Source organism: Trachinotus anak, unplaced genomic scaffold (assembly GCF_046630095.1).
Source record: "Trachinotus anak isolate AG129_WGS33_773 ecotype Australia unplaced genomic scaffold, CSIRO_AGI_Tana_v1 ptg000014l, whole genome shotgun sequence".
Classification (NCBI taxonomy): Eukaryota; Metazoa; Chordata; class Actinopteri; order Carangiformes; family Carangidae; genus Trachinotus; species Trachinotus anak.
Window position 1 is genome coordinate 13574097 of NW_027273865.1, and position 23722 is coordinate 13597818.

Genomic DNA, 23722 nt, shown 5'->3' on the forward strand with positions numbered 1-23722 from the left:
GAGGGAGTCTGTGCATCTCAAAATGATCTCTGGGTTACATCTGGAGGCCTGAGCGGCTCGGTTTTAACTCGGTGTGGGGTGAAACTGACATATGTCCTGGACGTCTCATACTCTTGTCGACAGTGTATCTGTTTATTTCGTACAGTTTCACTGAAAATGCGACAAATTAGAGCAGGAAACCAGGTCACTGTCTGGGATTATGTTATCAGTCTTTAAACTGACTGAAGTTATAACTATGATTTTTAAATCTGATTCAGTAGCTGTCAGATATATTTATGAGCACTGAGTGTATAACAGTTCAAAGTGTGTGTGCATTAGTGCAGTATTATGGACTGTGTTTTATTTAAAACAACTTGAAACAACAGAAAACCACAACCCGTCTCATTTTACACCTCTATCATTACTAAAGATGGAGGATAATTTTATCTCAAAATGACTGTTTGACTTTTGTGAACCTTTTCTGAGCCTTTAATCTCCACCATTTTAGCCTGAACCTGCAGACTGTGACATTTATGAGCGAATAACTGCAGAAAATGTGCAATAATTTGTTCACATTTTATTCACAGAAATATAAAGTAGTATGTCAAGTACATCACTTTGTACAAAATTGCACAGACTCTTCAAAACTCAGTCAGACAACAGAAAATTCAGCCTTAAGAAGTGTTAAGAAAATAAAAGGGCGACATGAGCAAATCTGTGATATGTGACAGGGGCTGTTGCAACAGACAGGTTCCACTGAGGATGTTTCATCAAGAAGAATCAATCAATTGTACATAAATAAGACTCAATAGGAAAAATGTAATTTACAACGGCTGAGGAATAAATATGTTTCAAAAATAGGATTCAAATTGGCACATGAACTGCTCCATCCGCTCCTCGACCGAAATTGAAATTTCACCTTCGAAGTTAAATGGCCATGCTTGACAAGACAGATGCTGAGTCTTGATATGTTTATTCCAACTGAACAAAAGTGCTGCATATGTTCTAAATACAGTGGCCGCTTGCTGTTTTTATGCTGTGTCTGTTTTTATGTTTTCAAGTGCAGCTACCATGCATTAAAGGAAAAGTTTAACATTTTGGCAATTATGATTATTTGTTGTCTTGCTGAGATGGATGAGGAGATTGATAGCAATCTAATATCTGTACGGCCAATATGAAGCTACCACTAAGCTCACCATTTAGCTTAGCATAAAGACTGGAAATGGGGAAACAGCTAGCCTGTAAAGTACCAAAATCTACCAACTAGCACCTCTAAAGCTTATTAATTAACACATTATGTCTTGTTTGTTTAATCGGTGCAAACATTAAAATGTAAAAATGATAAATCACTGTTTTATAAGGGGATATATGACATACAGGAGCAGTAATTTCTTGGAGTCTCTGCTGGCTGCTTGGAGACTGATCCCAACCAAGAAATAGTCTGGCACACAACCCCCCCATAAAACAGTTATTTGACATTTTTACACTTAGATTTTTTCACTCTTGAGATGCTTGTGGACAGATTTTGTTACCATTGCCCCTGTTTCCAATCTTTATGCTAAGCTGCTATGAATTAGCCAACTGCTGGCTGCATAGCTTCATATTTGTTACAGACATGAAAGTGGTATTTATTTTCTCATTTAATTTAACTCTAAAGGAAACAAATACACATCTTTTCAAAATGTCTAACTTGTCCCTGATATTTTGTATTATTCTATATAATATATCTGCATCAGTTCCTGCAATAACAAATATTTTGTGGTCAGAAAATTTGGTTTTCTTTTGATTGATTACCATAAAAAGCTTAATCTCAGTACTGTGTTGGTATAAAGTACATTTCTCTGCTCAAGCATGGCCATCTAGTACGCTTTATATTACAAACTGTACCGTTTCAGTTCAGACAAGTTCACCTGCAGGTCGCACCAACAGTACACAATCCTGCCACCCTTCTAAAAAACAAGTCCCAAGTCCCTCCCTCTGCTGGTTTTGGTATGATAATATCTTCAAGGCATTACTTCAACGTGAACTCCTATATGAACAGCATATCTAATCTACAGGTTATCGATATGATGAGCTTGAATACAGAACCAGCACCAGACGGAGGGACCCTGAAAACCATGTTTTAGAAACACTACTGTAGCACACCGATCATTGAAAAACATTTGGACTCTAATACACCACCACACACTCATAGAAATAACCCAGTATGACAGCAAAATGGGAGCCACCCTGTCATATTTGTATGGACTGAACTTGTGTTATTCATCTTCCATTTTAACATTTTGAAAGTGATTTGTAACACAACATATGACCACCTGTGTGTATGCCGCAGCCACCGATAAAACTGTGAGAACAAAACCATTTCAGTAGGCAGAGATATGCGTGTTCAGTATGTTTTAAGCAGAAACCGACAGTAAAATAATCATCCGCATTTAATTTTTGGGCTGTTGTGAGTATGTCAACACAATCCTCCTCATCACTATAGGCAACAGTCCGTTCAAGTCCAAGGTAATTGTCAGGCACTAAGACCCTTTAGGCTGTACATATTTAAGAAAAACATCTCCAGGCTAACACTAACACACCCATGATTGCTGCACTGATGTTAGTGTAGAGCAGAGACCCAGAGCAGGACTTTGTAGGGAAACCCCGCAGGGACAGTGAGGATATCCGGGACAGACTCAAAGCAGCTTTACAAACATTAATGGGATGCTCTCAGGAGCTCTGGAGGAGCTCTGAGGGGAGGGACTGTTTCTTTAGGGTCATTTCAAACTCTCAGTCCTTCAGCGGGGTGGTGACAGAGGCTCTGCTCCCAGGGAACTGTGGGCAAAGGTGAACAGGAAGTGGTCGAAAGACGTGAATCAAAGCCACATGACTCCACTTGATGATTTCCTCTTGCTTTCTCCACCTACACTAATCTATGTCTTATCTCCCGCTTCATCTCAACCTCTCCTTGTCTACCTGAACCTCTCTGTATGTCTGTTTACTCACATCCTTGACAACTGAGTTTGAAAGAAAGAGCCTGAGGGATTTATCAGTGTGGACAAATGGCTCGGCATGATCTCACCTCCTTTCTCAAATCAGAGAGACAGGAAATTGCCTTGAAACAAAAACAAACACAACAAATGGTGACCCAGTGATTTGGACCGTTTTCATCATCTGCAGAGCGTCCCATGTCACCTCCAACTTTCTGCGTCTCATCCAATTCAGAGAATACATGACTGAACCCTGCTCTGGGTGGTTTAATAGAAAGAGTACTGGTTCTCCACTGCTCGGGCCCTGCGAGTCCCATCAGCATCGTGGTAGTCCTCAGATGCACCACTAGAGGCCTCCAGCAGGCGCTCAGAGCTGTTGCTCCGGCTCTGTAACCCTCCTCCTACTCCTCCTCCTGTACCTGGGTCACTGCGGGAGAGGGAGGGAAGGGCGGTGGGTGAGGAGGAGGTGCTCGAGGAGAGTGGGGCATCAGGAGGAGGCCCTGCAGGCGCTGCGATCCCAGGAGGGTGGAGGGCTGGCTGGGCTGAATCTGTCCGGCAGCCTGCATCCCTGGGTGGAGTGAGGACTGGAGGCACGGTCACATCTGCAGAAGATTGTGGGAAAAAGACAGAAATCTTTTTAATAGACGACACATTAATAATACAAATGAATCTGTTCTGCTGATAATTGTTTGTTGGTTTCCCCTGGAGAGCTGTGAGCAAAAAGCTTCTTCATAGAGCAGCATGTAAACACAGGCAGTGTGGGCCGCCTTTATTATCCTTTCTCTTGGTGGGCAATAACACCGACAACACTGATGCCAAAGTCACGCCTGACCAGTGTATCAATAAAGCCTTTTACGCCTTGAATCAAACCCTCACTCTATGTGCAGTGAGTGAGTGCATGAGTGTGTGTAGGTCCAGCATTTGGAGAAACAGAGAGCCTCTTTGTGACCACCAGGGTGGGATGGGGCCGGAGTCTCGGCCTGCATGCAAAACTCCTGCGGTATAATCGCCCCCTCACTCTCCTGTACAGGAGGGCATTCATCCCATGCCAGCAGGGCGGAGGGCAGGAGCAGTGTTAGTGTGGAGGAGGAGGAGGGGAAGGGCAGGTTCAGTGAGTTTTAGCAAAGCTTCCTTCATGTGTAAGGACAAACCTCTGCTATCTGTCAACATATCTAAATTTCTGGAAATTTTTAATCTTTCACCATTAATCTCTGGCGACCTGAGGGGCAATTGTCAAACTGAAACACTTCTCTCTCCGAAACCACCAACTGTAAAAGCTCTGTGAGTCAGAAGTGACTGAATATGGTCAAAGAGACAGTTACAAGATATTGGTAAATGCTAGCACATGTACAGCATAGCCTTAATATCAGTCACATAGTAATAGCAAGCTAATATCTAGGAAGTTTTTAAATATTTGCTAACATTAGTCGCCACACTAATGGTCTAACCAGGCCAACTAAGGCTGTAGATCTAAAGCAATGTAATGAGAGGTAGAGGTAGATATACACTGTATATCTGCTGATAGAAGCTAATATCAGACACATTGTGTCAGTGCAATAAGGAACAAGAAATTACAGAACATGAAATGCAAAAGATATGTTTGAGGAGATTGAGAAACAGTGTCTCCATTATATAGTTTGTCCACCAGAGAATACGAACATGTTTATTTTTCAGCTGCAAAATTTCCCACTCCAAACAGAAACGTTTGTTCTTTGTTGTGCATGTCAAAACTGAATGATCTTATCTTTCATTTCAACTGTCAGATATCAACAATCCAGGATCATGTGGGCTATAGTCATTGGAAACTTACTGGAAACATCCTAAAATGATGGAGGAATAGGTTTAAGCAAACCTACCAACCTGCCTTTTTCACAGCAGACATTTTGACTTCTCACAGTGGGAAAATCACAACATTAACAGTCAGAGTTCATTAAGATATAAAAGTCTGAAAGTGATCTATTATGAACAACATCAGGACCCTGAAACTAAAGCAATGGAATGCAGCCAACATTAATTTTATTATTGCTAGGTCAGGACAACTTACAGCTCTGCCAGTCTTATTAGAAGATGGACTTTGATGACCTCAGGTAATTTCCTCCATAGCTCCACCCAACAACCTGAGCAGAGCTTTAATCTGCAAGAATATTTAAAAACACCTGCGTTGGTGTGCAGGACCTTTAACTTGGTCCATATGGTTGAACTCTCCAGCAAGTCTCCTATTATTAAAGCACTAATCAAGCATCTCATTAGGACCTGGGAAAGTACAGAGCAGTATGAATTACTTTAGGTTTATGTGTGAGGTTTTTGTGTTGTGTACCTGTAGTGGAGCTTCGCTGCACTTGTACATAGGAGCGTAATGTGATGTCAGCTGAGCCTCCAGATTCAAGGGGGATGGGATGGGCGTGGAAGTGTCTCAACATGTCCGACACAGTGTGGAACCACAAGTGGTGGACGTGGCACTGCCCATTCTCGTTCACAGACAAGCGCAAATGCTGGGAAAGAAAAAGGAAGGAGAGTCGTGGGGGTGGGTGGGTGGTTGGGTGGGGGGGTTGACAGGGGAGAGGAAAGTTTGTCATTCAAAGGAATGAAGGAAAGGTGAATGGAAAAAGAAAGGGTAGGGAAAGAGGGAGAGAAAGACAGATCAGGACAGAGGTCAGGACATTATCTGAGAGGCGTCTCACTGTGGGAACAGAGCAACAAGAATGCCAAGGCTGACACCAGAGGAAGAGGCGGTAGCTGACACTTCCTCAACACCGCCGGCTGGCAGGATGCGATGTGCAGGGATCACGTTACATAAGAGAACACGAAACATTGACATTACTGCATCTTTTCCAGGGCCAGAACAACTTGGTCTTGCTGTGAGCTGCAGTTGCTGCATCCCAAATGTCAAGAGAACAAGCCTGAGTGAATTTAACGCTACTGCAGAGCAAGACTGCAGCTGGGAGGAGAGATTAATGTATTCTAGTGGAGAAACAACAAGTCGTTTCATTATTTAACACACAATTCATCAGTGACAATTTTTATAACTGATTACTTGTTTAAAGTCTTTTATTGAGTAAAACTAAAAAACATTTCTGTTTCCAGCTTCTCAACTGTCAGAACTTGTTTCTGCCTGTTTTCATTTCGTATCACTTTAAATTCAGTACATTTGGGTTTTTCACTGTTGTTCAGACAAAATAAGCAAACTGAAGACACAACTTTTGACTATGGTAACTTGTAATAGGCATTTGTCAGTATTTTTTTTACATTTTCTGAGCCAAACTGAATATGTAAACAAAAAATCTATACATCAAATAATAAAAACTATAGCTGTACCACAACATCATGTACACAACACAGTAACATCACAAAACATAATGCTGTGTCTCATCTCTCTAATCATCTCACCTTGGCTTTACCCTGGAAGTTGAAGGTGAGGACATACTCGCCCGGCCGGGTCTCACTCTGACGAATCACAAAGAGCCCGTGGCTCCTGGCCCCGCCTGCGAGCACAAGCTGAGCTGCACGCACGCGAGACAGTGTACCATGGAACCATGGGTAACCTGCCAAGCTGGCATCACCATCTGAGTCTTTCGCTCCTTCACTGCCACCTGTGCCACAGTCACACACACATCCATGATTTTATTTTCACGCTAGCTTGGACACTGATTTATCTGGAGGAAAAAAAGCAAATGCATGTGTTGTCACCTGCAGAAGAGTTGGAGCCCTGGGCCTCTGGGGACTGGAGGAAGCGCTCTAAAGGCATGTGAGATGGGTGCTGGGTGAAGGGGGGTTCCCTGCAACGGACTGATGGGGCGCTGTAATGCTCTGCTGCTGTAGGACACGACCTCTCTGGAGCACGATACACACCTAAACATTTTTTTATACATTAACATATGAATGTGGATCACGAGATCCGTTTGTTATCTAACAGTGAATGCTGCAAAAAAAAAAAAAAAAAAAGAAAGAAAATGACAAGAGTCTTTGCTCACCCTCAGAGAGCAGCTCACAGCTGCAAGAGGCCACCATGGAGCAGTCTTTGGAGGCCTGACCATGAGGACATGACGCCAGCTCAATGTCATCGCCGCTGTCACTGTACACAAGCAGGCGGGTCAGGAGAACCGCAAGAACATAACAAACAACTCTACACACATCCTCATCCTACAAACAAGGACACAAATAATCCTTCTGTTTATGCCCTGAGCTGCACTGACTAACATCCACTAACTCAGGCAACTGAGGAGGAATGTCAGCTCGCCCATGTTTGTGCTCAAGCAACCTGTCAAAAACTCCACTAATTTGATGATTAATGACTGTGTGTGTTACTCCCCCCTTCCCCCTTCTCATCCACACTTTCCCCCTCTCTCCATCTTTCAGCCAACAGCAAATATTTATCTGGTGGTTTACCCCGGGTCCGTGCAGTCCTGAATGTCAGCAACCCAGGAGTTTTTCTGCAGCGAGTCGATGGTTTCCAGGATGTACTCTCCCCCGTTTTCCACCTGTGGAAGCAGCCAAACACTGCGATCACACACTGAGCTCTGTTTAAAGGACCGCATCAGGGCACAGAACAGGGCGAATCCAGTGTTAACTCAGCAAGGGCAAAGAGTTTTATCATAAAACTGTTATCAAGCTTTCAGGCGCTGTCTTCTATACTGTGAAAACGGATTCTTCCCATCAAGCATTTCAGCTAATGCAGGTGCATTTGTGTAAATGTAGCTATAGGTTTGTGCAGATTCTACCTTAAGAACAAAGGTGTTGTCCTTGTCGGGCATCTCCAGAGGCATGGTGGTCCTCACCTCAACGATAGCTGACAGAGGGATGCTTACTTTGGGCTTTGAAGACTAGGAGCAACATGCAAACAGACACATAAGAGCTCATATTAACCATAGTGTGAGTTTTTTATGTGATGTGATAACCAGCACTGTATCAGGAGCGCATTCATGACTGTACTATGTTGCATTTTACATCACTGGTTCCCAACAGGTCAGTCGTGACTCTCACAAAGTCCTAAGATAAGATAAATTCTGCCACACCACGGTATGTTTATGTCTCTTTTTTCTCTAATATCTGATTTTTCTAACTGTGTGGTAAGAAAAGGAGTAATACTGCTAGAGTACTACACTATAGTTTTGCTTCAAATGGGCTCTAAAAATGAAAAAAATTAAATTGTTTAAAAAGGGAAACTCTTGGTTTGAACTGGGGTCAGAAGTAGTAAGTAACATTGTTTTTATTCCTTATGCACTAGAAAACAAATAATACAAAAAAAGAAAGAAAAAAAAAAACACTCTGGGTGGCATGACCAAATGAAATCCTTTGGGAGGCAACTGCACCTCTTGTAAAACTAGAAGCTTTACTTTTTACTAGAAAAAAGCCCTACATAGAGCTTTAAGTTAGTGGTACAGGTTTAAATACTACCTCTTTTTATTTAGTACATTTTTAGTATGAAACCCACCCAACTTCTCCCAGACCTCTAACTTCTCCTTCACACAGGATAATTAAGGGGCAACGTGCAGTCTGAATTACTGGTGCAGTCGTAGCAGTAATGAACTACACCTCCTCGCTCCTGAGTTTAAATAACTCATTCCAATAAAATAAGGCCAACAATAAAAGAGCAGGCAAAAGTTTAAAGATTGCACAATCTGCAAAAATAACTCTCAAGCACTGTTTTACGCAGTCTCTTATTTCTCACTGCGTTTCTCAGTGATTATTCCTGCTGACTGACTAACAAACATAAAACATGAAGCGTTTACAAGAGGGTGAGCACAGAAAACAACCTGGCCTCAGTTTGCCCTCTGCAGAGAGTTGGATCCAGGCCATAATCTTAACAGATTCAAAGAGTGTGTTTGAGGCAGTGAGCTGTGTGTGTGTGTGTGTGTGTGTGTGTGTGTGTACGTATTTATTTCTGTGTGTGTCAGGAGAGGCTGACTGATGGTCTGGCAGAGGCTTATCAGCTGATCTGTCTGGAGTAACACTGTTCTCATCTCGATCTGCCTGCGCAGCTGGCTACCATCCACGCCCACGATGCTTTTCTCTGGATCGGATGTCAAAAACCACTTCCTGTTCAAGACCATTTGACCATTTCCTGTACCTCTCCGCTGCGAGCAGCACAAGCCCAATGTCAGGGTTCAGGGGATGCAAACCAGTATGAAGCAGTGCACACGACAGTATGTGTGCAGGAACATAATGTGCGTTAGAAATACGTGTGTGAACACTGTTAGCTGTAAAAGCAAAAAGGAAAATTCCATCTTCAGACATTCAAACATCAATCTTTCTATTTTGTGGTGAGCTGTCTTTTTGATAAAAACTTGGGTTGTTCCACCCAAATGACAAAAAATCCTATTCACTTAGCCTGCCTCTATCTAGCCACAAAGAGTGTTTTGTTTTTATTTGTCCAGTTGGCTATGTACACATTGAGCAAAATTTGCATTCATTTGAAGTCCAGGTTAAACATTCAGTCTCATTTAGCTCTAGTTTTGATGCCCATCAACTCCTTAGGGAAATATCTTTAATTGCTATATGCTCCACAATCTTCACATGCTAGTTGCTAACTTCATCTGTCTCTTGTTTGAAGCAAAACGAGTTCAAAGACGGCGTGGAGCTCCGTAGAGCAGAGGGAGAACAGAATAAGTCGGTGATAATTCTCTGTGGGTTAATCACTACGAGTGACCCCTTTCGCATTACACATATTAACATGATCTATTGTCAGTATGAAAATATTGAGTGGTGCAGCTTTAAATTTGATATTGTTGCAAATGAGCTGGAAACCTGAGACGTGGATATCTCAGAGCCGCAGCAGATAAAACCAAACCTATCTGCATGGTCAGATACCGCTAGAGATGAGTTTTTTTAAATGAGAGTTAATCTACCCTTTAAACTAGTGAAGCCAACAACTCTGACTCACTGAGAGACAAGTAAGTTTTGTTATGGAGGAATAAAAGAATTTCCTCTTCAGTGTTGTAACAATGGGACTTAAAAGTGTCTTTAGAGACAGTGATTGAAACACACCAACAATCAGCAAAAGCAGAAATAGCGTTTTTTGTTTTGTTTTTTTTTTTGTTGCATTTTTAGGCAATTTAAGATATTTTAATTAAAGCTAATTTCTTAAAGCTGTCTGATGTTATATTAGTGTAACAAACAATTCCTCTAATGTTGCTTTGGATGGTGTGAACCAGAGAGTGGGTCGTCTCGGGGCCTGCTGCTGTGTCATAATGCAGGCAGTTAGCATGCTGCAGTGTGGTGTCTCTGCCACACAGAGCAGCCGGCAGATTGATGACCCTGACAGGGACGGAGCCAGAGCCAGTCAGCCAGGAGCAGGCAGGAGTGAGATTTTATGAGTCAGTTTATCTTTCCGACAGTGTTGACTCTGCACTGTTATGATTTGTAAGATCTGAATAGGATGGCAGTGATAAAACAACTCAGAGAGTGTCTGCAGGGCAGGCGTGTCGAGATGTGTGCGTTTAATTAATGTGTCATCAAGGATGTAACTGGTGCTCTGAAGCCCCTCGTAATCTCAGCCTCGTCCATAGCTGCTAATAATTTTTCCCACATGTGGACGTTAATAGAACATAACAGATGAAACTGTTAAGGAACAATTATTAAGTTTCATTTCATATTTTTCCCTTGCCACTAAGTTTGGCAGAGTTTCCAAGTGACTCACTAAACTATTTCAGTTCCTATTTTCAGTCAGCCAGTTTGCCAAAGATCAATACTTATTTTTTGCACATGAAAGGGAAACTCTGTGATCCCCTACTCTTACAGAAATCAATGCAAAAGCTTCCTCTCTCTCTCACACAATCTCCGGTTTTCTCAACCAGCTCCTTCACCCCTCCTCCCTCATCTGCCTCCTATCCGTCCTTACCCCTCTCCCCCTCTCCGCACTCTTATCCCCACATTCCCACCAGCCATGATCAAAGGACAGTGGCAGATTTACACACACTCAGCTGCACAGCCTCACAGCCCTCTTAAGGTCAGGGGCAATGATCTGGAAATCCCATACAGACAAATGTGAAGTGTGCATGCATGCACATGAGTGTGTGTGTGGTTCGACTTCCGGCTGTATCACTCAGGGTCAGAGAGGCTGGATTATGAGGCTGAATTTAAATGTGGGATCCATGGGGGGATGCGACTAATGATTCTTTTCATTATTGATTTGTGTGCCAGTTCTTGTTTCAACTCATTTTTAAGTATAATCTTCAAGTAGACTTGTCATGAGGAATTGAAAATGTGCTTGTGCTCCTGCTTTTAAACAGCAGCGGGACAAAATGACCTCCTCACTAATTTTAGTTTGTTTATTTTAATTTTTGGATGTGTGGAAAGATCTTGTGTTTGATACACACGATGTAAAAACTTTGAAATCAAATAGTTGAAAAATATAGAAAAATGATGGTAGAACATAAAAAACTGTAGGTAAAATTATATATGATGAGAATGATATAAAACAGAGAAAAGCAACAAACCATTGTAGCATTGTAAGCAGCAACTGTAAATTTCTTGAAAACATTTTTAAATGAAATGAATTTTCTGTTGATCAGCTAATCTAGACCTGAAATGATTAGTCGATTCATTGATTCATTTCAGTCATTTGTTCAAGCAAAAATGACGATGATTAGCTGGTTCTAGCTTCTCTCATGGTTTGAGGATTTGAGGAGTTTTCTTTGACAGTAAGTTGAACAACAGTTTTTCTCTGTTGATCGGATAAAACAAATTCATCCATTGATCAACTAACCATTTGTTAGTTTGTTTGTTTGCCTGTTTATTTATTTGTTTGTACAATAATGTGTTGTTCTGCCCAACTGTTCCTCTATCTCTGTGTGTGTTTGTGTACCTTGGGTGGTACGTAGAACTCCAGCAGGAACTTTTCCCCTCCTTCCTCCCTCTTCGTCTTCCTCAGCAGTAGGCGGCATTTCTGCCACTGTGCAGCGCCCATACAGTTAGTGTCATCGGCCACCATGTACCTCAGCGCTCCCTCCCTCTGGATTTCCAGCAGCTCAGCCTTGTGGCCCTGGGAACCCCTGGGAAGCCGCAGCTTTTGAGACCACTTTTCTCCCCCTGCAGCCTCCCCCCCTGCCCCTCCTCCTCCTCCGCCGTTAACCTTCCTGGCTCCAGAGGGAGCGTCGGGCTCAGGGGAGGCCCGTCTGTGCCACATCTCCTTCACCCCGTCCACCACACACAGGCTCATGTTCCTCAGGGAGAAGCCCTTCTTGAAGCGAGCCTTTGGGTGACTGACCGACACGTCCTCTGAGCTGCGGGACTGTCCCAGAGCAGACACCTTGTGGGCCGGCTGAGGGCCTCGGGAGCCAGTGGTGCCACTGCCTCCCCCATCTATCCCTCCCCCTCCGCTGTCCATACTGTCCAGGGATTCACTTGAAGCCCCAGCGTCTTTGCGTCTCTGGTAGAGGTCGTGACCGTAGGACAGTGGGCAGCCCTGGATTCCCAGGAAAGGAACAATGCTGTACTTGGGTGCCGCGTTAGAGCCGTCTTCCCCCGGCGAGGCTGCCTGGTTCTCCCGGGCCTGGGTCAGCACTGCAGAGAAGCACTCCAGGAAGTGGTGGGCAAAGTGCTGTGAGAAGCTGGCATCTGCACCGGGCGAGTTGTAGCACGGGTTTTCTGACAGGAAGCGCTGGAACTTGTCAGCGAAGTCTGCAGCGGAGGCTCGAGCATGGAGCTCACAGAACTCTCGCCAGTCAGGCAGTGGGCACGAGGAGAGCTCCGGGCTACCGGGCACCACCGCTCCGTTCATCACTGGGCCATGCCAACCCACCGAGGAGAGGCTGGAGAGGAGGAAGAGGAGCACAGTGTTAATACAGTGTGTATTTGTAACTCCTGGTCTTGGATCAGAAAAACAAAAGATGAGTGATTGATGAAAAAGACTTTGAACCAGCTTGTGTTATAATATTTACATCATGATGAAAAATGATGTGAGAATTGAATCTAGTGAATCTAGTGAATCTAGTGATTTTTTCAATCACTAGATTTGGAGATACACAGGTGTCAGAGGATCGTCCCTGCACACTGCCAGGAAATAATGAATCTTAGATTTGTTTAATGGCCTAAAAATAGTGAAAACTAAACACACTGAAGCTAAAACACACACAAAAACTCCCTCCTGGTCTCTAAAACCCCCAAATTCTCCTAAAAGTTCTGATGCCACAGCCTGAGTGTCGTCAGTGGCAGCTACAGCCCTGGTGACAACAAGCACAAGCAACATCCTGTTTCACTGTGGTGAGAATTTATTCCCTTAGAAGAGACAGCTCAAGATTATGCACAGGATTGGCCTGTCGTTGAAAGTTTGAAAATAAAATGACTCATCATCAGATTCAATGTGACAAAAGATAAAAAAAGAAATCATGCAGAAAGCTGGGGTCTCCATCAGTTGCCAATTGATGGTTTATGACAAGCACTGATAAGATTATCTGAATTATCTGTCAGAGCAAGTTAACAGCAACTTGGATGAAACACAAACTGACTGTGTGGCTCCTCTTTATATCCCATCTATCTCACTCACTGTTGTTCTTCTAAATAATTAGTATTTAGTGTATTTAAGGCCACAGTCGGGCTTGTTCCATTCATCCTTTCATGCCTACGCTCTGTCCTGCGCATGTGTGTGTGTGTGTGTGCGTGTGTGTGTTAGCATGACTCAGCTCTGCCTCCCTGTCTTGGCCTGAGCAGTGCCAAACCACATCACATCAGCGATAAAAGTCTCTGCACTCTGGTTTGCTACAGTGTCAGTGGCAACATCCAAGCACAGTTTTAACCCCCCTCCTCTCTCTCTGTCTCTCCCCCTCGCTCTCTCCCTCCCTCTTTCCCTTAGCACATCAGTGACTAATACAGCATCAGTGAATAGCATCAAACAATCAAACACATGTTGGTTTGATTATTGTTGTCTGTAACTCATCCAGATAAAAGGAAATCATCTGAGTGGGCAGGCTGGGCAGCATACGCACAGGGACGGCCAACACTCCCCCAAGCTGTGAAAGCTTATTCTCAGAGCTGCTGGGCTTCTCTTGGCAGTTCACTCACAATATGCGCTTGAACGTTTGCTTTCTGAAATTGCACTCTTAAACCAAATCATGCATACTTGCATACATTTGCACTGCAGAGTTTTCTCCTGCAAGCAGCTTTATTGTCATTTTCAAAAGCATCAGTGTGGGTTGTCTTTTCATAAAGGATTAGTGCAAGAAACTCTCCACTGGAATTAAGTCTGACGCACACATTCAACTACAAGCCACTCTCTCTCATTCCCTCTTCCTTTCCCATCCCCACAGATCTGAAACAAACAATATGCCAGATTAGAGAGAGGACATGATAAGGGGAAAGTACACAGGAGTGCCAGCTCTTTGAAGGACCATTGCTTAGCTCATCTCGCGCAGAGGAACTCCTGGATGCTGAGAACTGGTGTCAGAAATTCAGAGGAATGCTATGATGGATAGAGACATGAGAGAGTAAAGGAAATGGTGGGATTAGAGGGTAATAAATCTGCATGGATGTCCCAGAGGAATCTCAAGTGCCAATACTCTGACCATTTAGCTTCATTGTACTTCTTTACTTCATATGGTGTCCAGAAGTGTGTGTGTGTGTGTGTGTGTGTGTGTGTGTGTGTGTGTGTGTGTGTGTGTGTGGAGGGGGGGGGGGATTGGACGCATGACATTTCTGAGATTCTCTCTGCACTTGAGCTGGCTGAACAGGGAAGGATCGTGAATGAGCAGCATTGTGTTGTTGTTTCCTCCCATGTTACTGTCAAAGGTCCCGAGATGGGAGCATTTTCATAACCTGTCATCAGATGACACAAAGACATCTTAACAGGTTTCAGAGACAGAAAGGTGACAGAGCAGTTCAATTTTGTGACTATGTTTTCATTTACAAAAGAAAAAAAAAGAAAGAAAAAAGAAACAAACAAACAACTGGTACCACTCTCTCGTAAAGAACCCATTATACTGGATGTAACTAATGGCTTTATTAATAGATAATGAATAATTTACTAACGCTTCATAGAAACATTACTAACAACAACTCTAGGGGTTTGCAAGTTCCTCAGTTAAGTCTCTAAAACAAAGACTGGAGACAGGGGAATCAGCAAGCTTGGTTCTGTCCAAAAGTAACAAAATATGCCTCTAAGTACCTCTAAACCCCACTAATTAATATGTTATAACTCATTTGTTTAATCTGTACAAAAACTGAAATGTAAAAACAACAGTTCACAGTTTTATGATTGGTAATCTACTTGAATATTTCTGTCCTTTCCTAATTGTCTGTCACATAATTTAATACAGAAAAGTTCTTTTGAGCAACTTCAATGGAATTTTTTGATTAATTTTCTTCTGAATTTGTGAAGCTGAAAAAAAAAAATTATATTCCTAAACTTGAATGTGGTGAATTGAAATTTCAAAGATGGGATTCCAACCACACAAATTCAGACTAAAAGGTAAAATATTTCAGTGCTTTAAATTCAATGGTATATAAATTTCAGTGTTCAATAGAGATTAGATTAATAATTAGGTATCTGTTGCTAATGACATTCATATTATTATGGTCTCTTTTCCATAGCACACTTATCTTCTGTAAAAGGCTGCAGAGCATCTGGACCAAATATCTATTTATTACTAACTTATTAGTATTTTTAAGACTAGATTGATCAGGACTCCTATATTGAGTTCACATTTATAACTGAATGGATTACCAACATTTATAGCTGCTTTATTACCAAATAGTGAGGAGAAACACCTGCTAAAGGCATATTTACAACCTGGCAACCCAGAACTGTTCTTATAATGGCATAAAACCAATCAATAAAGCATTAGAAAATGTTTTAAAAACCATTAATAAAGCTGTTAGTTACAACCTATGAACCTTTTATCAAGAGTGCCTTGTAATAAAGTGGTACCAGTTTTATAAATGTGTGGATCTAAAGGTAAAATCACTTTGCACTTTCATTCATGAATCCATCACTTCATTCATCCAAACATTGATCCACTCATTCATTCATGTCACACAACTGCTAATCACCAAGTGTTGTTTTAATAATTATCTCGCTCCCCTTGTAAGTGTGTGTGTGTGTGTGTGTGTGTGTGTGTGTGTGTGGGTGTGTGTGTATGCTGCTGCTGGCTGCGAGGAAGTCAATACCCATTCAGCTATTTAAAAACCTGCACTGGGCCAACTTTCCACTCATTCAGCAAAAAAACGAAAGCACACAGTAAGGTGCACTTCTCAAACTCCTGCCCTTCCGCAAAGATGAGGATGTGCCTCTTTCAAGGATACTGAACTGACTGTACGCCGCACCCACACACTCACACTCATTCACCAAGTCAGCATGAAACTGAAGCCATGAGATGCTGGAGGAAGTGGACAGCAATCGGGTTTTCTGAGGCTCAGCAGACTGAAGCAGACTACATACTGCAAAGCAGACAGGGGTATAAACCAAAAGTGAGAACAAAACTTCTGTGTGGGGAATGAATGAACGAAAGCACTGAGGAGAGATTTGGGTGGGGGGATCGTAAATATTCAACTAATTTCCAGAATAAATATGTTTTGAAGGGAAGTTTTCTATTAAGGTTTTTATACTTTAATCCTGCAATAACTGATTGTTTTGGCCACTTAATGGTTCTTATGGTGACCTTGTTAGAAAACAGCTGCTTATTTACACAACCAGCAGATATGCTGATTCTGAGTCATGTTTCTGGTGACTTGATGAATGTAAGTCCAATATTCACTCACTTTTCGCTCTGTTTACCAACTCCTGGGGGAAATATCCGGCTCTTTAGCTATTAATGTTCCACTATGTTCACCCTGGCTGCGTAGGTCTAATGTTTGGTGCTGAGTATGTAGTGCGCTGTGGAGTTTTAGAGCTGAAAACAACCGCGAAACAAAACAGTCAAGTTACAGCTGGACAGCGAAACAATGAGCTGAAACTCACTATATATAAAGCTGCATAAAGCCGAGGGGAGCTGCAGATTCAGGAGCTGAAGGTTCATCACTACCATCAGCCCCTTTCATGTTGTCACAATGATTTCACACGGTCATTTGATCTTATAAAAATAACCAGTACAGGTGCAATTACATTTCAGTCTTAATAATTCTGTGCTTTCACTTCAATGTGATTTTGAATAAAGGACTTCTACTTATGATGGAGTATTTGTACATTCTTGCATTGGTACTTTTACTGGATCTGGATCTGTTGGATCTACTTTTAAAGGATCTGAGTACTTCTTCCACCACTGGAGGGGGGCATGTTTTTGCTCTATAAGCCAGCTGCTAAAACAATCAGTGAGTGTGTGGAGGTGGAAGAGACAAGGGGAACATAAAGAAAGGGAGACACAGTGTAGGACAAGGAGGAGCAGAGGCACCATGTAGATTCTCACATCCCCTCCAACTCCCCTCAGCCATTTTTTTTTTCAGGTCCATCAAGGGGAGTCGAGGGGAATGTAAAATGTTTACCTCCATCCTTCAGGCCTCAGAAGCCTTTCTCCTTCCTGTCCCTATCTGTTGTAAAAATCTACCACTACTGTGCCCCCTCCTCCTCTCGCTGTTTCTTTACCCAGGGGAACAGGGCTGATAACTCTGTCAGATGGTTGGGAGTTCTGTCTGTAAGAGAAAACTGACCGGGGAGGAAAGAGACATTACTGTGCAGGGAGATGCCTGCAAAACACATCGTGCAAGATCCGTTCATTTCATGTACTTTGCAGAGGCCTCACAGGACTGAACTGTGCAGAGCCAGGAATTACATGTGTCTGATTAATAGTTTGGTGTTGTAGGTAGTAATATAGATCCACCATGGAAATGATATTCCGGCCAAGAATAACAGATGTACAAGAATTTGTGTTTTTAAAACTGTGGGTACACATACTTTACCTCCGTGTACTTATAGAGATAAACACTCTACATGTAGTTTTACACACACACACACACACACACACACACGGTGCTGTGAGCGGTTTCATGCCAGCAGCACACCCTCAGTGACTGGCTGATGAGGATGATTGGTGATGTTGTGCTCCCACCCCAGGGAGTTTGGGCCCTGCCATGTTTTCTAAGATTAGCCTGCTCCACAGCACAGCACACAGCTGGCAGCACATTCAGTACAGTACAGCGCTGTACATACACATCTTCAACTCTACGTGAATCCATTAATTACGTGTTCTTATTTAAGATGTAAATACTGCACCAGTTAGATGTGGACTGGGTCTGTCATGTTCATGACGCATGCTGGATATAGATCAACAAAAAAAGACAACGCTACTGTATTTATGCTGGGTTCATGATGTGATTTTTCACATGTCCAAGTATTAATGTACAGCATGTATAATAAGTAGAGCTGACATGATTAGTCAACGAATTTATTAGTTCACAGTCACAAAAATCATTTAATAATCAAATCAATCAAAATAATCCAATAATCAAAGGCTGTACTCATTATTTTCTAGCATCCATTAATCAGTTTTGTTTTTTTTTTGAATATGGCAATCAATCATTTATTCTATATGTCAAAACAAAGTGATAAACAAGCAATGAGAGCCCACAGTGACGACTGATCCAAAACCAATGATGTTCTATTACAGATTATATAACACTGAGAAAAAAGTAAATCCTCAGAATTTAGAAGGTGGAACCAATGAATAATTTGTTAGCAACAGCTTAATCAAATAACTGAAATGATTGACTGATTATCGAAATTGTTTTTTAAATCTATATGTCAGCATTTGTTTCTGTGAATCCTGAGCTGTGAATATCACATGCACATAATTTTGTACAACCAACAATAAATTTGTTAAACTAGAGGTTTAAGAATACAGTAATAGCAGGAATATGTACAAGATAAAACTAACACTGAATGAAAACAACCCAGATGTGCTGAGTAAAGTTAACCCAATATTGCATCTGTGCTATATTGATTTAATACGTGATCATCAGGGCTGATGACAAACACTAAAACTAAAATTTAGACTCCATGTGCAGGTGACAGAGAAGCAGATATCAGCATGAACATGATGCCTGTCCTGTTTTATTGTTCACACACAGGAAGGAAGTCCCACTCACAAAAACTGATTCACCTAAAGGTGTGTGAGTGTGTGTGTGTGGGTGTGTGGGTGTGTGTGTGTGAGACGACGTCAAGAAAGACAGATGGAAAGTATGTAAACCAGCCACCTATCACTGAATAAAAAAGAACGGTAGTAGTGGGAGGAAAAGCAGAGGAGATGTAGACACAAGATAAAAAATCCCAGGAGGGAGAGACGGGAGATAAAGAGGCAGACTGAGGGAAGAGCACCAGCCGCTGTCGTAGGAGAAAGAGCAGAAATAGGGGTCAGCAGTAATAGATCCCCACCTTTAACCACTTCTACCCACATTTTTTGTTATGTGTCCACTTCAGAGCAGCAGGTCAGTGACCTTTAACCCCTGCTCTGATAACCTTGTCCCTCTCTAATGCGACTGAGTGTCGTCTGGAGAGTTTCTCTCAACATGACACGGGACCACCAGAGAGGAGAGACCTGCAGGGCTGATGTCCACACAGACGGACATACAGTCCTGATCCAGACACTGACACGCCCAGCTGCATAAAGCGACCTGTGTGTGAGTGCGTAGACGCAGACAGATGCAGATGGAGATAGCAACCCAGACATGTTGAGAGGATGGAGGACAGACATTCCTGATCGCCAAACTGTACCTGCACACAAACAAACGGAGCAGTGCTCACCGGGGCTGTGTGATGCTGCAGGTAGCAAGGCCTCATCACACAGATATTAAACACATTAATTAGCGTGTCCTCTACCAGCAGGCTCTCCTCGCTTTCCCTCTCTCTCGTAGTTTCTCTGGCAAGCAGCAACAATGTAAATATTGAGTGAGCGCAGGCGTCCATATGGCAGCCAGTGATAAAGGACGAGGCGCGTGGGAGACGCACATACCGCCACTGACTTCCATTTCCTGTCTCTCACCCACCAGGTCTAACTAATTTCACAGATGACCACAGGCCTCTCACAGAGATGTGTGTGTGAGAGCTGCAAGTGTGTTACTTACTAGAATAGATGGGCTTTTAATTTGGTGTCACAGAGTGAAAATAGCCTGATGATGGTACCAACAGGACAGCAAGTACACCTCAATATAGGGCTGAATCTTTAACAACAGTTTTTATTATCTTTTACAATTATTCAGTCATTACTATGTATCTGATTAACTCAGAACCAAAATGTAATAAATGATCAAATATAGCAGGAATAAGCAAGACAACATGCCTATTCAAGTTGTGCTTTCCTTCAACGAACTTGCCATACTCAGTTGTGCAGAGAGTTTTTAAATATTTTCAGTCTTTGAAATTTCAGATTATAGTAGAAGAAAAGAAAATTTCCAAAAGCCTAAGATAAGGTCTCTTTAGGTTTTGTTATCCAACCAATAAAACCTTCAGATACTCAGTTTAGTAACACATAAGACAAAGAAAAGCAGCAAATCCTCACAACTGAAAAGCTGGAATAAAGGAGTGTTCGGCATTTTAGTCATTTTTGAAAAAGGACTTTGATTATTTTTCTGTTGATCGACTAAATGATCAGTCAACTAATCATTTTAGGTCCAATCATAAAATGCAATTTACATTCGGACATGCATGAACAGTATGTGAAAAAAAATTAAAATAAAAATGTGCATTAAAAGATCCCAAGCAGGTGACCTCAACTTACTTGTTTTGTCTGAGAAACAGTCAAAAAGCAAAAGTAATGTACAACCATACAAACCAGAGAAACACAACTTGTTTCAGCAAACAATGAGTTAAAGAGGAGTATTATCAGAATATCATAGTGATGTTAAGACCTGTATAGCACATTTTCTATGATGTTTTCCGGGTGTTTCTGTTATTCTGGCAATCCGATACAAAATATATAGCCTAGTATGGGCAGTGTAAGGTGACTTGGCTGGGGGCCGCTCTGAATAACTTAAGTCTCAAAGTAAATCAAAGCAATCAATGTAAAATGTCTAAGATTCATATTAGAACATTAAACAGCTAATGGGAATAAATGCTGGACCTATATAATAAACCACTGCCTTCGATCAAAATCATAACATAGTGTCAGAGATGCAAAGTGGCCTCATCACACCTGCACTTCTTTTGAGGTGATGTATTGATTTGTATTATACTGCCAGGTGTTCTCGTTATTCTGTCTACCCCCTCCAGAGTACATCTATCAGCCAAATGAGCTTGGGTCAGCAATATAAAGCTTAACTTTTAGTGAAGAATTATGTGCATTTTGAAAAATTTGATTTTAGCCATTCACACAACAAAAACATCTGAATAAGAATATTGTAAAAATGAGCTGCAGGATGAGGAAAACAACGAGAATCACAACAGTGCCAGAGCAGTGTAGCCTCACGGGGGTATTTTCAGAATATTATGGTGTTGTAAAAGCCTATAAAACAGCAGGGCTGCAGGCCTCTCCTGCTAAAATCATTCTCATTAAGCTTCATATTAACCGACGGTGTCCTGTATCCTACAGAAAGACACATGAGAGAAAGTCAATAGCGGGCCTACACAGGCCTACCGCGGGCCCGGAGAGCCTGTTTGATGCCAGCAGTGGATCGCTGTGCACGCTGCGTGCTGGACTTCATGAATGGGAATCGGCAGCAGCCTCCTGCTGAATGGCTGACAGACCCTGGCCCGGAGAGAAGGCGATGAATGGGAGCCTGCGAGCGGAGTGACGAGTCGGTACCTGATTTTGGGTCATCTCGAGTGGGCCTATACATCAAATCCCATCCCATCAGATCCCACCATATCAGGCCCCTGAGCCGTCCTGTGACTGACCAGACTTTACTCCCTCAAGGCTATTAAATGGATTATCGGAAAAGCCCCTTTACACCGCGACACCGTCCACCCCCGAAGTCCTCCAGGAAGCCTCACCTACAGTCTCTGTGCTCATCAGCCGACTGCACTTGCTCTCTACCATGAACCGATTCTTAACGCAGGATTCACCTCGGAGGCTGACTGTGGAGATGAAGCGGGTTTTAACACCACAACACAGCAGCCTCCTCTCCTCCTCAGCGCCAGGAGGTTTGTTGTTGTTGTTGTTGTTGTTGTTGTTGTCATCCTCAACAAACCTCGATGCTGCTGCCTTTCTCCTCTCATCATCATTAAAGGGCTCTGCAAAATATGTCTAATCATACGCGTCAGGATGGTCCAGACGCGCTAAATAAGAGATAAAACGCAGCAGCGGCGGCGGCAGCGGCGGCGGCTCTCACCTCAATGCAGGACTGGTTTCATGACGCTGGTGTCTCTGGGACGAGCCTGGCTTTGCTGTGAAGATGTTCACTTCTCAGGTCCAAACATGGTTTAATTCCCTCTCTTCATCTGCTGTTGCCCTCCCCGGTTTATACGAGCTCACGGCCGGTCAGCGCTCCCTCCATCTCTCTGCTCGACGCACTGTGCCGCCGCCGCTGCTGCTGCTCTACCTTCTGCTCTGCTGTCCACTAACCGCTGACAAGCCAGGAGGAATGAGAAAAACATGCTACTTCCGACTTAAGCTTTCAGAATAAAGCCCCCGAGTTCCTCAGCAAACGAGAGGCATGTAAATATTTAACGTTGTGGGCCCCAGAGTGAGCTGTTGTGAGTGGGGGACCAAAATTTATAGTCGTATCAAGGCTGGATGACAAATCAGGTGACTCCTCTGGGCCCCCAAAAGTCCTTTGTTCTTTGAATGCAGTTCCTGTCTACTCAGACAACTATTTTCACTTGGTAGTGCTTTAGTTTATTGATAATTCCCCAAAAATTTTCAATAAGTTTCCTGGAAATAACTATGCAATCAGATACTGATTAGTTTTAGTGGTAGTATGTCAGAATTGTGCGTTTCATTGTTGTCAGATGAGTCTGTTCATATACATATTAATTGCACATTTGTTAGAAAATCTGCACAACTAAAGTATGATAACACCAAAAGCTGGTACTGCATTATTCACTTATTTTGTCTTGGAGAGTGGTGCTGTTTAATTTAACATTGTGCTCACATGATGCTTATAGCTGCATATTTCTAAATGAAGCTGTCTTTGATCAAATCACCACAAACTAAATGACACGGAAACCTTTGGGCCTGGTGATGTTTTTGCAGGAGTAGTATCAGTTCTCTGGGTCTTAATAATGGCGCTGCAGTATTCTTCTGTACTGCACTGCACATGATGGGAACTTGAAGGAACAGGGAACATCAAAAATGCACAAACGGCAGAAGGTGGTAATAGCCTATGTGCATTTTGTGTGGCCTATTGTTTTGTTACAGTTACAGTCACCTCTTACTTTCACTACCTCATTGGTTTACTGCACATCCCTTAGTTTATTTGTTGTGCTGGTTTCAGTTGTATTTGAATACCATTGTCTATTTTTTTTCTATTACTGCCATTGTCATGATTTCCTTGTTTGATGTCTGACCTTTGCTGTCAATGAAGCTAATCAAATCTTTTTCTAGCCATGGTTGAAAAACACATTTGAGAAAATCACAGAGTTTGTTGCACATTTTTTTAATAATACAGTTTCACTATTTCCTAATACATGAGCCACTTTTATTTTGAAGGCACACTCATGTGCAGGTATATTTTTGCGTGTTTTAGGTTGAATTGACCACAGCTTCTTTCACTGGGTGTGTGGGCGTGGGTGTGTGTGTGTTTCACTGATCTATTTAACAGCCACCATGACTGCCCTTAAAGGAGCCACGCCCTTTTATCGTTGCCATCACTAGCCACTGACACAATACAAGAGGTCCTGTGTGTGTGTGTGTGTTAATGAAGGAATTGGTGAATATGAAAATGAGGGCATTTAATCCACTGTTCACACACATACC

At 42.5% G+C, this 23722-nt stretch overlaps 1 protein-coding gene across 1 annotated transcript; it reads right to left on the minus strand.

The window, feature by feature from the left end:
• Positions 1-543: 543 nt before the first annotated feature.
• On the minus strand, positions 544-22359 carry LOC139631860 (SH2B adapter protein 2). Its single transcript, XM_071496474.1, has 9 exons — positions 22137-22359; positions 11755-12700; positions 7670-7771; positions 7338-7429; positions 6923-7023; positions 6639-6800; positions 6339-6541; positions 5269-5443; positions 544-3553 (listed from the first exon to the last, which is right to left on the minus strand). The coding sequence occupies exons 2-9, from the start codon at positions 12667-12669 to the stop codon at positions 3219-3221; spliced, it is 2085 nt and encodes a 694-aa protein (XP_071352575.1). The 5' UTR covers positions 12670-12700; positions 22137-22359; the 3' UTR covers positions 544-3218.
• Positions 22360-23722: the final 1363 nt, after the last annotated feature.